Source organism: Protomyctophum parallelum (genome assembly GCF_964188405.1).
Source record: "Protomyctophum parallelum genome assembly, chromosome: 13".
Taxonomy (NCBI): domain Eukaryota; kingdom Metazoa; phylum Chordata; class Actinopteri; order Myctophiformes; family Myctophidae; genus Protomyctophum; species Protomyctophum parallelum.
This window is the reverse complement of record NC_139708.1, coordinates 12,869,889-12,887,360: the sequence shown is the minus strand read 5'-3', so window position 1 is coordinate 12,887,360 and position 17,472 is coordinate 12,869,889. Positions and strand designations below refer to the sequence as shown.

The 17,472-nt window shown below is 42.0% G+C and overlaps 2 protein-coding genes across 3 annotated transcripts in view; both read right to left on the bottom strand.

Moving 5' to 3' along the window:
- Positions 1-6,586, bottom strand: part of caskin2 (CASK interacting protein 2) — a 100,382-nt gene extending 93,796 nt beyond the window's left edge. For both annotated transcript variants that reach the window (XM_083779310.1, XM_083779312.1), the window contains exon 1: positions 6,311-6,586. The gene's annotated coding sequence lies outside the window, so the exon portion shown is untranslated. The remainder of the gene's footprint in view (positions 1-6,310) is intronic.
- Positions 6,587-9,493: 2,907 nt separating this feature from the next.
- The window catches only part of st6galnac2 (ST6 (alpha-N-acetyl-neuraminyl-2,3-beta-galactosyl-1,3)-N-acetylgalactosaminide alpha-2,6-sialyltransferase 2), a gene marked incomplete at both ends in the record, with an annotated part of 11,880 nt that continues 3,901 nt past the window's right edge, over positions 9,494-17,472 (bottom strand). The window contains 7 exons of the mRNA XM_083778941.1: positions 9,494-9,673; positions 11,292-11,394; positions 11,948-12,028; positions 13,498-13,601; positions 14,316-14,454; positions 15,462-15,624; positions 16,005-16,176. Of these exons, the coding sequence (XP_083635067.1) occupies positions 9,494-9,673; positions 11,292-11,394; positions 11,948-12,028; positions 13,498-13,601; positions 14,316-14,454; positions 15,462-15,624; positions 16,005-16,176 (942 nt within the window). The remainder of the gene's footprint in view (positions 9,674-11,291; positions 11,395-11,947; positions 12,029-13,497; positions 13,602-14,315; positions 14,455-15,461; positions 15,625-16,004; positions 16,177-17,472) is intronic.

The window sequence follows — 17,472 nt, the reverse complement described above, 5'->3', positions numbered from 1 at the left end:
ATAAAAACAGCAGATATACAATCTCGCTTGTACATACAGTATAGGAGAAGCCAGCCTGCATGTTATGAACGTATTGTCCTCATATCACCAGGAGAGGGAATGCATGCTCTGGCAGGGCACATCATGCGCTGCTTGTTGCTGTATAAACACTAAGTGTGTTTGGGGAAAAGCAGGGATCACCGTTGAGATATGGACAGTTCCTGGCTTGCACCCTCTGTGCTCCTCTGTGCAGTAGTACAGCAGTGGAAAAGTGTTCACATTTGTTGCTTAAGTAAAAGTATCAATGCAATGTAGAAATACTTGGTTGGTCCAAGAGATTTTTACTTTACTTTACTTTAAGTAAAAGTTCAAAAGTATCAGGCATCATACTCGTTATGCATTATGGTCTCCATCTTGCGCCAACCTTATCCCTAAACTTTATTTGCCATTTTTTTACTATTTTGAAAATAAATTTGAAATAGTTCAACTATCAGCTATTTGAACTATTTTAACAGTTTGACTGCGGAAAACGATTTATCGGACTTTTAAAAGGTTTTTTTTTATTGTAAAAAATGGCAAATAAGTTTAGGGATAAGGGTTAACACTTACAGCACGTAGGACGCCTGAGAACGTCATAGGATAGAGTAGAGTAGAGTTCTAAGGACGTGTGAGGACGTCCTAGCGACATCCCAGCGATGCGGGGCGAGATATTAATATTCAGAATTTTTCCTATTTATTTTTTTGGCATTTCGCTTTTCGCTTGCCGTATGCTAACGCTCAGTGCAACTATTAGCTTGTTATTGACTCCCACGTTAGCGAGACGGAAAGAATGACTCGTAGCTCCTAATCCAGGGCGCTCTCCGTGGTGATGAATAGAGCGATATGCTGGCGCTTATTTTCTGCTCCTCATCCGTCTCTCCCGCAAAATATGAACGCTTTTTGGAGCGTAAAACAATATATTAAGATGATCGGGGATGTTGAGGTCACTTTGTAAAGTCAACTTTTTTAGGAAAGTGTTTCCGGTTCATGGCTTTCAAAGTAAAAGCGCTCAGACACCTCCGGTATTCTATAGCCTATATTTTGAAGGCAGTCGGCGTACTCAATGTGTTTTAAGGGGTGGCGCAAGATACAGCCCATTGTCCCATTTCACAAGTTTTCAAATGTATCAAAAGATTTTGAAAATAGCAAACCTATAGAGAGGCTATTTTGAAATGGCCGAAATGTATATTAGGGCTGTATAGTAGTGGGTGATGCATGTTTTGTAATAATAATCTAAATCTAAAAAGTAAAGTAACTATAAGTTTCCAAATAATTGTAGTGGAGTAAAAGTACAATATTTGTCTCTGAAGATAAAGGTAAAAGTACAGAATTTTGGAAATACTCAACATTATACTTAACTACAGTACTTGTGAAAATGTACTTAGCCACCACTCAGCGCTGTTTTCCTGGTTCCAACTTGTTTCATTACATAACTACCAGTGAGCCTGAGAGTACACCACACACACACAGAGAAAGAGAGAGAGAGAGAGAGAGAGAGAGAAAGAGAGAGAGAGAGAGAGCACCGACTGGGCGTAAGCAAGGCTGTCATTCCTAATCACTGTGATCTCGTCCCCCTCTCCTCCTCTCTCTCCCCCTCCAGGGCCTAGAAGGCAGGCTTTTCATGCTCATTGCATTGATGACAATGGACCACATTTATATAGCCGCCCTTTCTGAGCTTTTCAGCCATTCAAAGTACTTTACAATGTACTTCACAGTCATTCACACACACGACGACACCGCAATGGTGCAGATGAGACACAGTTAAGACTTATACGTTGATTCATTAATTGACAGAAGAACATCAGTATTTGGTTAATACTAGGTTGTTGACAGTCATCTGTGTGTTGGCAAATGAGACGACATCCACCAATGCCAGTGGTTTATCGTTTATTAATTCATGATTGCATTTATGCTCAAGGCTCATTAAATGTGAGATGAAGGGCTGAAAGACTTTAAAATATTTCATAAGACGTATTTGTTCAACAAAACGTTGGTAGCTGATCTACATGCTCACTTGTATATCGGCAACTTCCAGTGTGAGACAACAGACAAGTCAGGTGTTACGCATTACATGCTAACGCGACACACATTCACACACTGACGGCGGGCTGCCCAGCCGGAGCAATAAGGCGGTGGGTGTCTCACTCGTGGGCACTTCGACACACAACCATGAAAGAGGAGGAGCCGGGAATCGAACCGGGAGCCTTCAGGCTGCAGACAGCTTCTCTAACTCCCTCCTGAGCCACTAACAAACACACACACACACACACACACACACACACTAACATCTAGTCGTCTACAGTACACATCGTGGTGCTGTCAGGTGGAAACCTCACATGTCCAAAATACTACTAAAATACTATTTTATAAAAAAATTAAAACATTAAAATATGGAGGTAAGAGATCTGTCCCACAGCAATGATATCTTTGATAGAAACCAGAAACCTCTCATCTCCATAGTCTAACTTTTTGTGATTTTTGGTAAATCAACGCTCTACTGATCGTACTACAGCGTCACACAAGACAAAAGCATAAAAAGTAGAAGATCCACAATCTGCTCCTTTTGAATTTGAATCCTGAAAAGTAACAGTTTTGCGAGTTTGAGAGAGCAAGGAACTTTCACAGTGACTTGCAAGACTGATCTCAAGTGCAACACTTTGATTAATAATGAACAAAATCACTTTCACCTCTCTTCCTAAAGTACAGTGAAGTTTAACCAAATCACTTTTACCTCTCTTCCTAAAGTACAGTGAAGTTTAACCAAATCACTTTTACCTCTCTTCCTAAAGTACAGTGAAGTTTAACCAAATCACTTTTACCTCTCTTCCTAAAGTACAGTGAAGTTTAACCAAATCAGTGGCTCACTGCATAGTATGTAAGAGTTGCAGTGCTATGTACGTATTACACAGAGTACAGTGTTTACTGTACAGCGTACAGTAAACAACATAGTAGGTACACTGCACAGTAAAGAGAGTACTACACTATACAGTAAAGGTAGTACTATTTGTGCTAAGAGACTGTGTTTAATTCTGTGATACAGTGTTTATGAATTTGGCGGGACATGTTTACATTGTAAAGCTCAGCACACTGCCAGCAAACAGGGCTGCAGGGTGCAAACTAAGCCATCAATCGCAGGCTCGCAGCGTGTGTCTAGTGTGCATTTTACTGCGACTGATAGCTTTGTGAAGCCTCACTATGAATCATATGGTATACATCTCCTTGTATCGAGGCAATCATACAAATCTGCATACAAGATTTCACTGAATATGTCCGTGTGTGAGGGTTAAGTTAAGTGTTAACCACTTAGATCGTACATGGGCAACTGGCGGCCATCAGTTAATGCGGCCCGCAGATTAATATCTGCAGGCAGCAATACTGATATTAAAATGTTGACATTTTTTATGTCCAATGAATTTATATTTAGTTCATAAAGTTAACATAACTATTATAACTAAATTCATTTGAAATTAGATAAAAGTGTTACTTTTCAGGATTCCAATTCAAAAATAGCAAAAAACTATCCAGGATTTCAGTTCAAATATAGCAAAAATAGCCAATCTTTTGAGCTTGTAGATCGGCTATTTTTGCTACGGCAGTCATATACCCCTCTGGAATGAGTGTGGAAATATAGTGGCCCTCTGCATCGTCAAAGTTGCCCAGCCCTGACTTAGATCTTACACCGTGTTGTACGACGATAAGATATGATATATACCTGCCTATTCACCTGCCTTATTTATTCAAGGCAATGGGGTGATGGCATTTATTCACACTAGATTACCTACTTGAACCCGATAGCGAAAATAGACAATCGAAGATTATTACACATCTTCAAAAATAAGAATTGGGTATAAGTTGGGCTCTAACATGGAAGTAGAACTTGCAAGCCACACAACGTGCGGACCAGTTCCATGGCCTCCCAAAATGCAATGTTGTTGCATTTGAGTTTTGCACAGAGGAATGTGGTATTTCTGTTCCTGCAGAGAGCTCCTTTTTTAAAACAAAAATAAATGACTAAATTACAGGCGAGGGCGTCCTTTTCCTTTCCTGCTAAAAAATAATACTTTTGCTAGTTTAAACTAGCTCCCCCCACCACCACCACCAATCTATCATGTCTTGACACCAGCAGCCACATCATTGACAAGCTGGGCCACTGCCTTCAATAAACATAATGTTGGAGAACTCTTATGACCTAGCAGTGGCCACCCCCCCACCACTATTTGTGTAGAAAATGGAACTTGGGTGTGGCTCCTCCCCTTTCTTAATTAACTTCCTGTCGGGTGCTTCTGTGTTAATTCCTACTAACAACACTACATGTTTAGGGCAGTAGTGCCAACAAATTACTATAGCATGGGACCCCTAAAAAGGATCCCTAAAAGGACCCGTATTTGGGGTACTGTAAAGTGTAAACTAGTAAAACAAATGTTATTGATAAAAGGTTAACACTCTATATTTCGATTGCTATAGTTAGTTTGTTCAGTTAACAGCGGTCTCTCCGTCTCTCCAGCTCTTTAGTAAACAGAAAATACATTTGGGGTTACAAAAGTCATCGGATCTGGAGAGAGAATAATGTAATAGCTTGTGTTCCAGTTCCAAATTTGTCTGCCCATTGATTTGTTTATTCACTTCCGAGTTCCAATTTCACATGTCTATCCTGTATCCTGTCTGAGTTCTCTGTCCTGATTGGATGAAATTGGTGTCACGGTCTGAGAAATGCATTTTCTGTTTACTAAAGAACAGGAGAAATGGGGAGACCCTTGCTGTTACTGAACAAACACGGTATTAATGAATGCTAAGGAAAAACATCACTTACAACTCCTTTGATACTCAAAAAAAAAAAAAAAAAAAACATCATACATGGACTACAGGGTTAAGTGGCAATAGTATTAGTGTGGACATAGTGAGTGGACACTGGACACTAATGTCTTCTGGCAACATATTATGTTACCAGAAGACATTAGTGTCCACTCTGTCCAGTTATATTTTCCACATCTATTTCATTTATTGAGCACTGTACTAATTCTACTTTCCCTACTACTGTACTTTCACTTAAATGTTATGAACTTGAAGTGACTTCAAGCAAGTGACATGTATGCTTGATAAGCCAACATTAGTTCACATTCACACAATGGATGAGGGCTCCTTCCCAACAGTGTGGTGACAGAACTGTCACTTTGTCTTTCCATGCAAGCTTGAAAAGTGGAATGTGGAGTAAAATATGGAGTAGGCTATAGCCTCAGTAGACCTCAGTGTGCCACAGACAAACATCACTTCTCTCTCTCACACACTCACACTCTCTCAGATTATGTGCCCCAGCTGTTTATTGTTACAATGTTTAATACTAAAAGTTCTAAAACTAAAGCTGATGTTATGAGTCATGCACATAAACCATGTTTTCTATCATTTCTAACGCTTTGTTACATCATGGAGAAGAATTGTTGTCATTATTTCACAAATTTGTGTTTTACTAGTTCTTTTTTTATTGTATGTCACTTTTTAGCCCCTATACCCCATATGTTATTCTGGGGGTCAAATAGCCTAAGATTTAGACTCTTGTGATGTATTTTATCGATTCTGACATTTTCGAGAGTCTAAATCTTATTCTAGGGGTCAAAGTGATGCCATAGCACCCACTTCTAAATGATATCCTGACAGTCACTGACTTCAAAAACTGCATCGAATAATGTAGAAAGAACTGTTAAAACGTTATAACATGGATGCACAAGCAGCCTGTATAAATAGCTTGTGCATGTCAGATTCTGTATTTTGCCATAATAACAACAAAACGTGGCTCATTCTCTTCTCCCTATAGTCTTGGATAAAGATCTACCAATCTATTGTATTCAATCGAGTCTGACTTTTGCTTTAGTAGGTAGGCCTATGATAGATAAGATACATCTTAGCTCGCCTCTGGGCTAGATACATATCTGATACTAACTAGTCTTGATCCAAGGCTAAGTTCTGCCCTTACAACCAGCCAGCACGCAACCACGCATTGATCTGTTCTGATTCTGAAGCGATTTATTTTATTGGTTTTGTCACTTGCCGCCGACAACAACTGAAGCTGGACGCGTTCACCTCATAGACTGTCAAAATTAAAGGTTCACCTTCAGTAGCCTACCAATTGTCGGCAAGCGACACCAACACACAACGAATTAAGCGCATAACTACACTTGATCCTGGCAGCCACAAAATATATAGGCGACCTTTGGATCATTTTGGATCATGAGGACTCCAGCCAAGTATTATGTGCCATGTAACTTGTAATAATGCATAAACAATCCAACTCACCCACCTTATCGTTTATTGGAGCATATCAAATATTTGAATCCCCAAAGAAGTTTGTCTGGATGTTTCTTTTCGCAGAAGTAGCGCAATTCCTTCAGAAAGTCCCAAATCCCTGGCATGAAGGTGCTCCAGAAAAAAGTTCACCAGGAATTAAGTTTTGTTTTATTTTCAGTGTCTTAATCTTGAAATAGAAGTTCCCGATCTATTTTGTTTCACGTACAAATAATAGTTATAGTTGTCGTTAGGCCAGTGAAACGTTCTCCTTCACTACATTGTCACTTTGCTTGCTGACCAGAGAAGCAGTCATAGGCAGGCTCCTCAAAATGTGTTCGTACCTCCCACTAGCACCGTGTCCATCCCATGGGCCGGGGGGACCGGGGGGACGGTTGTCATGCCAACCAGCGGTTGCGTGCCAAGTGCCAACTATCTAGCAAATCAGCGCGCACCACTAAACATCCCTTCCGGGGTATGGGATATTTACCCTTCCAAAAGAGGCAGGGCCGCAGGGGCTGTTTGTTTGTTTGTTTGCATTTGTCTTAAATATTTCATAAGGTAATCCAATACAAATATTTTATTATATGCTATATGCTTCGAGTGTGTGATTTGCCCTTGATTGTCTTGCTTGGTTGGTAGCCTATCAATCAATCAATCAATCAATCAAAACAAGTTTGAAGAAACATAATATATGTTTCTTCAAACTTGTTTTGATTGATTGATTGATTGAAATATTTATTAACAGTTTGCAGAATTACAATACATTTCAAGCACAACTCAATACAAAGACTGTTAACTGTGAGTGGACGTCCCAAAGCATTACACTTGTTTACAAGAGGGTCCACCTTGTTCAAATCATCAAAACAAATACACTTCTTTATAGCCAAAAAAAGAGAACAGGAATTCATAAAGGAGGTAAAAAGGGAAAAGAAACATATGTGATGTTGCTTTCTTCAAAAAATAAAATAAAAAAATAATCATGTTTGGATCATAATCATGTATGATTGATTGTGAATGTGATGCTGCAGCACTTCATGCAACTGCCCCCCTCCCCCTCATACAACACAAATGTTGTGTCAAACCATGTGACTCCCATTGGAAATGCATTGCGAGCTTGCATCAGTAAACAAGTCTCATGCATCAGCTATACATCAATCTGTTGTGAAGGTGTGAGTCAGGCCTCAGGCTTCACTCACACCTTTCGATCTAGCATACAACATTGATGCATGCTAGATGTAAACAAAGGGTAAGTGTCATGCCCGCCCCAATGCATTTCCAATGGAAGTCACGTGGTTTGACACAACATTTTTGTTGTACGGCTTTTGGCTGTGTTTCGACTGCCCCCCTCCCCCTCATACAACAAAAATCATCAAGGCATCTATAGCCATCAACATCAAGGCATTTAATAGCAACTTAAGTATAGGCTAATAACTTGCTATTAAACCCTGTCTTATCCCGTCCCACTTGTCCCACACAAGCGATACTTCTGTCCCACAAACATCTGGATCTGGCCACCATAATACACATGCACACTCTCTCACATACACACGCACACGCACATGCACGCACGCATGCGCGCGCGCGCACACACACACACGCATGCGCGCGCGCGCGCGCACACACACACACACACACACACACACACAGGGATCAAAGCCAGTGCAGGCCTTGTGGCTGACTGTAGTGGTATCCTTGAATAAAGTGTGGAGTACAAAAGGTGCTCAAGAGTCAGACGTGTCGCACAAAAGCTGTACGGTGAACGGGCTGCCTGCTCCACAAGGCTGAAAGCTTCCATTGTGGCAGTTTAAATTAACAACAGCCATCGAAGCAAAGAGAATAAAAGAGAAATGAGCCCATGGTTTTGTTCCCGCTGCACCTGTTGTCAACTTGTACCGATAACACCCCCCTGTCTCGTCCCGTCCCTCAACACATGATAAAAGACATTCCCCATCCCGCAAACAGAAACTTGGCAACAACCAAGCATCATTGCGAGTATTCAACCGACCTTCTTTGAGGTGTCCCTGTTTTAGAGCAGGAGATCAGCCTGAGAATCGGAGCAGCAGAAGCGTTATTGCAGTCGCTGTACCGCACTGTGTGGGTCATGACCGAAATAATAAGATTGCGGATACAAACGGCTGTCTCAGACAGGTTGCCGGCCTCTCTCTTAGAGGGTGAGAACTGAGAAGTCATACGTGAGAGACTCAAGCGTTATTCATGGATTTTCGGTGGTGAGGTGACCACCGAACTACAACATGACGTCACGAGCCGCAGTGAAGAGCAAACTACCGCCACCGCCCCAGCCCTTCTCTCTGTTTTTACTCACCACCGCTCAACGTTATTTCAACCGAAGCGGTGGTCACCTCACCATCGGAGCGGTGGTCACCTCACCACCAAAATTCCAGACTATGAATGAGCCTTTAGAGTAGAACCGCTGCTCCTTGACTTGGAAAGGAGACAGCTTAGGTGGTTTGGGCATGCCTCCCGAACGCCTCCCTATAAGAGACCCCGTGGCAGACCAAGGACCATGGGGGGATTATATCTCCACACTGGCCTGGGATCCCCCAGGAGGACGTTGCCAGAGAGAGGTTTCCTCCCAGTGGGGGCTCCTCACTGGCAGGTACAGTAGGGTCCAACAGCGATGTCAAGCAATAGGAGGAGCAATTGCATTGGGAGAGAGACAGACACACTTGCATTGGGAGACAGATAAGATTAATTTATCAATGTATGAGACATACAATACAACTTTGTTTAGTGCATTCATGCAACAGTAGTATCAACGAAAAGAAACACTGATGGAACAACACCATGTCATAAACTCATAAACTGTTAATCCGTCAAAGTCAAGTCAAGACAGACAGACAGACATTAAGTCACAAGTCATTTTGTCATAATATACAAATTAAATTATCCATATAATGTATTATGGACAGCCCCCCCCCCCTTCCCCACCAACATAAGATTAGCAAAGAATTTTCACAGCATTGATGACAGTGCTGATAGTGAATGTACGGTACAGCACCATCAACGTTGGAGCAGAGACAACCCAATGTGGGATATGTTCTGGTCTCAAAGCTCACTACACATAAAAACCTGGAATTATTCCAAGTAGTCTCACATTTCCCATTGATCAATAGAATAGGGGTGCTGGGGGTTCAAGTGGTTAAGCGTTAATTAGTGTGTTTCTTCAAGTTGTTGTTCAGCTCCCCGCTGTCCTCTTGTACAAGCGCAGGACTTGTTTGTGGTCCAGGACGTCCCACAGCCAGCTCTCCATCTTCAGGTCATGGTTGGCAAAGAAGACCAGAGGCCTCTTCACAGAGTCATAGTAGTGGTCCGAAAAGTCTGCGTAGTTGCTGGTTATGAAACCATAAGCAGACACCTACAGACAGACAGACACACAGACAGACAGCGGATCAGTGTTATCAAACTATATTGAGTATAGATTTTAACTTAAGGCCACAATCCAGCCCTATATATTGCGCTGATCGGAGCAATGGTCACTGAGTTATGGCTATTTAAAATGTAGACACAACTGACTATTGTCTTGGCAGACCCCTGAACAGTGTTTGTGCCAAATTTGGTGAGTTGCAAGTATGCATCTTCTATAACTATAAATGCACCAAGTCTCTGTGTGTGTGTACGTCTGTAATCCACATAACTCGAGAACCGTTCTCCACAGACTTCAAATTCGACACATGTTCCACACCCCCACAGGGAGTGCAGTGCATTCGGTGTCGAGTCGGTCGGACGCACGGTTGTCCAGAACCGCCACAAAAGGCCTCTCCACAGGCTCTGGACAGGGCCCCTGCCCAGGCTCCATATTTGGGCATGCCTGACACAGAACTCCATATATAGGAATAAAGAGACACAGAGAGACAGATACAGAAATCTGTCTCTTTGTGTAGTGGAGTAGAAGTATAAAGTATGTGATATTGTAGTTTGGCTATTTTCAAAATGTTTGCCTCTTTCATACGTAATATTATTTGACAATTTTACCAATTTTGTATTAAAAGGGTCTTAAAGGTCATTAAATTGTAACTTTAGAAATGTACAGAATGTAATTGTTGAGTGTTGAGTGAGAAAACAATGTTGCACATTAAGCTAATCATCTGTGCATCCTCCCAAAAGTATTTGGGGACACCCAACCCAAGACTAGTGTACTGTAGTGTAGAGGGTATGCACGCTGTATGTACGGGTATGCACGCTGTACAGTGCATTGCTGAAATTTGGCGGAAGTTGCAGGATTTGACGTTGCTCAAGGAAATGACGTTGACGCTTTACAAATCTGTGTACAAGTGTTGTGATTGGTCAAAAAAATATTGTATCCGGGGGATATACATCAGACGGATGTTCCGGTCCGACACTTCCGGCTATGCGGTCTCTGCCTTATGTTATGACCAGGACTTTCTCTTCGCAGATAAGTAAGGCTGGGACCGAGGCTAGATTGAATTAAATGACGTTAAATTACCTTAAACTCACTTTATGCATGCGCATACCCTCTATAGCACGCACTAGTAGTGTTGTAGTGTTAGTCTTGTAGTACTAACACTACAACTACTTGAGTCCGGTCTCAGTCTTGAGTCCGGTCTCCAGTCCACTTTTTCATTTACTTGGTCTCATCTCGGCCTCGCCCATATTTTAACTCAGTTTTGACTCGGTCTCGGACCAAGGGTGGAGTCACGAGTCTCTATAATCTGGTTACTGTCTCAACTCGGTCTCGCCTCCCGTCGGACTCGGTGGCGGTCTCGACACAGACTCGTCAACTCGACCCCCTCCTACCCTCGGTCTTGACTCGGACTCGATCCCCTCCCACACTCGGTCTCGACCCCCTCCCACACTTCTTGGTCTTGACTCAGACTGGTATAGAACTAATAGTGTATACTGACCTGGTTATACTAGTATAAGACTATAGTGTATACTGACCTGGTTATACTAGTATAAGACTATAGTGTAGACTGACCTGGTTATACTAGTATAAGACTATAGTGTAGACTGACCTGGTCACAGGTGTGCAGGGCCAGCATCAGCATCAGTGCTCCAGTGCTGGGCATGTACAGGTGACCTGTCCTGTGCCTAGTCTGTAGGGGAGACTTCAGGAACCTGCATGGGAAAGCAATGTCTGGCAAAAACCTTGTGTGACCATTTTCCTTATCCAATCAGGAGAGAGAGAGAACTCATACAGGATAAACGAGAGCAAATATTTTCAGCTGGTGAATGAAGTTTCTGCTCTCTCTCTCTCTCTCTCTCTCTCTCTCTCTCTCTCTCTCTCTCTCTCTCTCTCCTGACTTTATGAAAATGTGTATCCCAACTTGATAATTGTTTTCTGTTAAATTAAGAGCTGGAGAGACAGACCCTCCTGTTACTGAACAAACACTCTATACCAGCAAATGATTACTATCAGAATATAGAGCTATTACTTTTAAACAAAACACTCAGTTTTATTTATTTATTTTATTTATTTATTTAAATCTTTTAACCAAATTTTCACTTTACACCATTTCAATGTAACAAGAGCTTGTGTGTGACTATATAATATTAGCTCCATTGGAATACAGGCTCTGTTTTCCATTTTCTATGTTAATATTTTTTGTCATGTCTGTCCGGTCTCTCCCAGCTCTCTCTTCCTCTCATCTTGACCACAGCTGTTCCTTACCTTTGTGTCACATATGTAATAAAATCTGGGTGGATCATCTTGAAGTACTCGGGAGGTTTGAACCCAAAATACCTCCAGGGCCTGTTGGAAGGAAACAGCCTGCATACATAACAATGTAGAAATATAGCACTGAGAAATAAGGTAAGGTAAGCAATTGGAAAACAAAATACAGAGGCAGAGCAAGAGCGTGATATCAATGAATATGGCATGTTTGACAAGTAGGCTATACATGTACATGTCAGTCTTGTTATTGTCAGAAACCAAACTTTACTAAGGATACACTGCCATCTACAGGTCACAAGGGAAAAGTACACTAGGCCTACACAAAAACAAAACCTGAATATTTTATAGATGGCCAGGGTTGCGGGGCTCTATACTTTTCAGTCAGTACTACTACTCTATTTGATGTGTGGGAGCTATGCACAAGGCTCGTTTGAGAAATATTAAGAACAATCAAAGCATTGATGTCCATTTATTGGAAACACCCAAGTTGAGCTCTTCTATGATTAAAGCGCCAAACGGAAAGATAAGGAGGGACTTGGAAGCAAAAGGAATGCCCATAGCAGATGTACCCATCATAGGGATGGATGCAGTGGAATTAGGAGTCCTAATTGGCGGAGACCAATATTGGAAAATAATCACAGGAAAAATGGAGTGACTGCATGTGACTAGTTGCACTGGAAAGTGTATTTGGATGGCTGGTGCAAGGAGAAGTCACCACGCTAAATATCATAACTGAAGTTGAGGACATTGGACTCGGAGTGATGCACATCAGCGTCGGAGAGGAACAGGCACTGTCAGATCAGTTACGCAACTTTTGGGAAATCAAATCCCTTGGAATCCACATGAAAGAAATGCATCCCAAGCCGTGCATATCCACGGTCCATATCCACGGCTAACGGCTTGCCTATTCCCACTATAGGCTGAGGAAGAAATGCCACTTGACAGTTTTCAAATCAGCCTCATGGTGGCGCTATAACAGGCCAAGTTGCGTCTCACACACACACACACACACACACACACACACACACACACACACACACACACACACACACACACACACACACACACACACACACACCACACACACACACACACACACACACACACACACACACACACACACACACACACACACACACACACACACAAACAAACAAACAAACATGTTTAAATTACTCCTAAACATTTTGCCAAATTTCACACACTCTCCTATCCTCCTGGTGGAGACCTGTGCCCAGAAGGGCACTTTTTCTAGTTCATTTCTGTATCTCTTAGGGCCCATTTAACCATATAATGCATTTCGATGGCAAAAATGGCAAGTTCAGTGTCTTGAATGAGATGTGCTGTGAGTGTGCTGACTGTGGGCCCCTGTGCGTGCATGCGTGCCGCGTGTGTGCGTGTATCTTGTGTGTGTGTATGTGTGCATGTGTTGCACTGTCTCCTGTTTGTACACAAACACACGGTCAAATGAATGGCTGGCACCGCATAAAAAGGGTATATTTCTGAAAATGGTGACAGTTTTCTACACCCATAATGAATGGACGCACCTGTCCCGAGCGTCTTCACCAGAGGTGACAGTGAGGCCCTGAATAGCAGCTGTCATCATCACGTAGTCTCTTAGGTCTGAGGGGATGAAGATGTATCGCACTTCCTGCATGTTGACATGGAAAGATCATTTGACCCAATAACTCGGTTTAGTGAAGAAAAAACATCACATAGACTTGGCTGCTAATCTGCTGTATACATGACGAGGTGGCAGCCAAGAATAAGGACTTTTTAATGTTTGTTTTAAGCCTGCCCAGCTGGGGTGTCATGTGTGTTTGTTTCTTGTATTTGTCCAGGAGGAGATTTGAAACATTTGGGATGGAGGTTCTCCCTCGGCTTAGTGTGGAATGTGTGTGGAACGTTTCCCAGCAATCGGGCGCTGCATTGATGTTAGTCATTTTGTGTAAAACGGCCACGCTTGGACAGGGGCGAAAACATAGCCTTGGCCATGACTTTGGCCTGGCGGAGACAATAATAATTCACACATGTTTCGATAACATCCCTTAAGGCAGTGGCTCTCAAGTCGAGTCTAGTCTAGTCTAGTCGGGTCGGGTCGGGTCGGGTCGGGTCGGGTCGGGTCGGGTCGGGTCTGGTCTGGTCTGGTCTGGTCTGGTCTGGTCTGGTCAGGTCGAGTCGAGTCGAGTCGAGTCTGGTCGAGTCGAGTCGAGTCGAGTCGAGTCTATTTAAATAAAATAATAATAACAATCTAATCTAATTTCCTTTCTGATATTTTCTGGTTAATGTGGCTATATGTTAACTAAACTAGCTCCTTAAGGACCCCTGGTGGTTTGAGAACCACTAGTGTATAGAATGGACATACAGGGCCTTGTGGAACCTGGGTGAATCCCTCCTGGTAGTATAAAATGAGTGAATGTTTCATGGTGTTGGTGGTGAAACCATAGAAGGAAGTCTTTGTCCCCACGTCATCTGCAAAGTGCGTGGTCACAGCACCGTTAACTCTTTAAAAAAAAGAAAGGAGAAAGAAATGACATTTTAGTTATGAATTATGCTTAAAGCTGCGTTATGTGACTTTCAAATGCTGACACTTTACAAGCCTGCCTGCTTGCTTGCTTGCTCGGGGGAGAAATTGAATTTAGTCAAATCAGAAACAGGATCATGTCAAAGGTCGTGTCCAAGCTAGACACAGGCCCTAAATGTCTCAATATAAGAGCAGGGAGACCCCAGGGCCAATTGAATAAGAAGTCATATTATTGTAAGTTAACATACTCCATAATATAGGCTACCTTATTATTACAAAACATGCGTGATCTCTGCCATTTGAAAATAACCGGTCTGCAAGCTCACAATGTGTTGCAAGTCACGCGACGCATTGTGAGCTTGTAGATCGGCTATTTTCAAATGATTTTTTAACATGTGAAAACTTGTGAAATAGGACATTCTGCAGGATACTTTAAGTACATTTTGATACCAGTTCTTTTACTCAAGTACATTTTGATTGAGTCAATTTTGAAGTTGACTTTTACTTGTAACAGAATATTTCCTATTAATACTTTCACTTACGTAAAATGAGGGGCACCCACTGTATTTATATCGGCAACATGACATAATGTCTCACATGGTCATTTAGTGACCTAAACAAACAGTAAGGTCCATAGACAGACGGGGAGTCAACAGGGGTCATTGACCCCTTAAACGAACCACCTTGACCCCTTAGTCAAGATCTTCTTCAAGGGCGCACGCCATTTACAGTAGCACAGAACCATTTACAGTAGCACAGACAGACAGGAGCCAGGCTGGCAAAGATTGACGTCATAAGTGATCTAAAAACAAACATTAAAGTCCATAGACTTGGCTGGCAAACAATTTACGTTATACAGTAAGTGCTCCAAGCAAACATTAAAAAGTCCATAGTCACGTCACTTGGCTGCCACATGACTTGTTGGAGGCGCTAGCATAGCACCCCTCAAAAATGTTGTAGGCCTATACTTTATCCACCACTACCTACCTAAAGACTAAGTCATGGCTGTCTATGGCGTGTCCTTGCTTGGACCCCCTGAGGATGCCACCGTTGCCGACCACCGCGCAGCGCACACACTGCGCCTCCTGGGGGCGCTCAAACAGAACACTACTGACAGGGCTGTTCAGAAGCGCCAGGCTGGATCGAACAACTGAAAAACACAAAGAAAAAATTGGAAACTTACAATCTGGGACTTAAATGAATAAAACACAGTTTTTGTATCAATCTGAGGATGTTAATGCAATGTACTATTCTATATTATTTTGTATTGTATTGTATTATATTATAATTTATATACTGTATGTTTGACATAACGTTAATTTTTGAAGTAGCTATTGCCTATATGCCACGGCCCATGACACTACAGTATATGCTGCCTTCATTATTGTAATTCAGTAGTTCAACATTATTGTTGCAATATGTCTCTCTGTCAGGAGAAGAAAACTAATCGAAGGCTATAAAATGTACGGATTGTAGTTTTATACTGTCCTGACATACAGTACAGGACAAGAGCATTGGGTTTGAGTGTACCATTCACAGGCATGCCCTTCCATCCATATGGAGGTGCGTGGTTGCCCAGTCTCTGCCAGGCAGACTTGTGGAAGCTTCCAGCCCACTGCAGAACAGGCACTGAGAAGTTGAAGTGTCGCCTCAACTGCTGATCCCTGCGTACCGCCTTCCTCAAAGAGCAGCGTCCTTCTGTCTGTAGAGACCAAGAGGGAGATCCATCCGTCATTGGCAGATTATAGAATTTTTATTTGTGGGGCGCCGCCACCGATGGCCTAGTACTAGTAGTGGTTGGGGCGCATCACACTCTAATGCAGCTTGACAGCGAGTAGAGGGTTCTATTCCCAAGCCCTTTTTCCTGTCTCTACTGTACAAGCGACATGTTGTGAGCTTGTACATATGCTTATTTCACTAGTTTGGGTCCTGATGGGGAGATAAGAAATTTCCTTTATGGGTCTTAAAAGGTTTGGGATTGGGAACGACTTTTAACGTTTAAGTAGGCTACTAATCACAAAATGTATGAATCATGACATCTGAGGCATTTGGAATAACTAAATTTTCACCTCTCTCCATGAAGAAAAAGAGATGTTAACCCAACCTACCATGTGTTGCTGTGTTGCTGTGGTAAGCTTCCAAACACTCTCTCCTTCCACAACATCCTCAGTCCAACTGCTGACTCAAAGTGCAGAATAACCAGCATGTTATTTGGAGATGAGAGATGCTGATCAATGCTTTATAACCAGTTGAACGACTGGTTATAACTAGTACTCAGAATCTTTATTCCTTAAGTATAAGTATCAATACCACAATTATGAAAATACTCAAAGTCAAAATACTGTTTTGACTTGCCAATACAAAAGTACTTTCATCAAAACATTCTTCAAGTACCAAACGTGAAAGTGCTCAGATATTTCAAAATGGTAAAAACAATATTTTGAAAATAGCAGACCTGCAAGATCACAGTATACGATGTGAAGTGTTGTAGATCAGCAATTTTCGAAAAGTATAAAATAGGGCTTAATTGGTTGGTTAATATTGTTGTAATAATAATAATAATCTATATACAAACTTTACAAAGTAACTTGTAACTAAAGTTTTCAAATAATTGTAGTGGAGTAGAAAGAAATCTTGTTTAAAATAACCAATCTGCCCTCTTCTGAGGGCAGACAGGGAACAGAAATCGGCATTGGTCTTGGATGTTAATCAATCATTTGCCAATATTGCACCTTCAAAAACTCCACAGGAGGTTTTATTTGAGGCTATTTCAGCCTTTTATACTGAGCATCACCTGAGAAGGGCAGGTGACTTTTAAGGATCCTGTTCAAAGTTCCCCCGTCTGGTTATTCATTCTGACAGCCGGTGGGGATATGTTTTATCCTGCTTCTGGTCTGACTCAATTACATTACATGCAATTCCTTTTGGGAAATGTAGGCGGTCTGATATGTTTAACAATATCACAATTTAACAACTTAGTTAGAATGTTTACAGTATT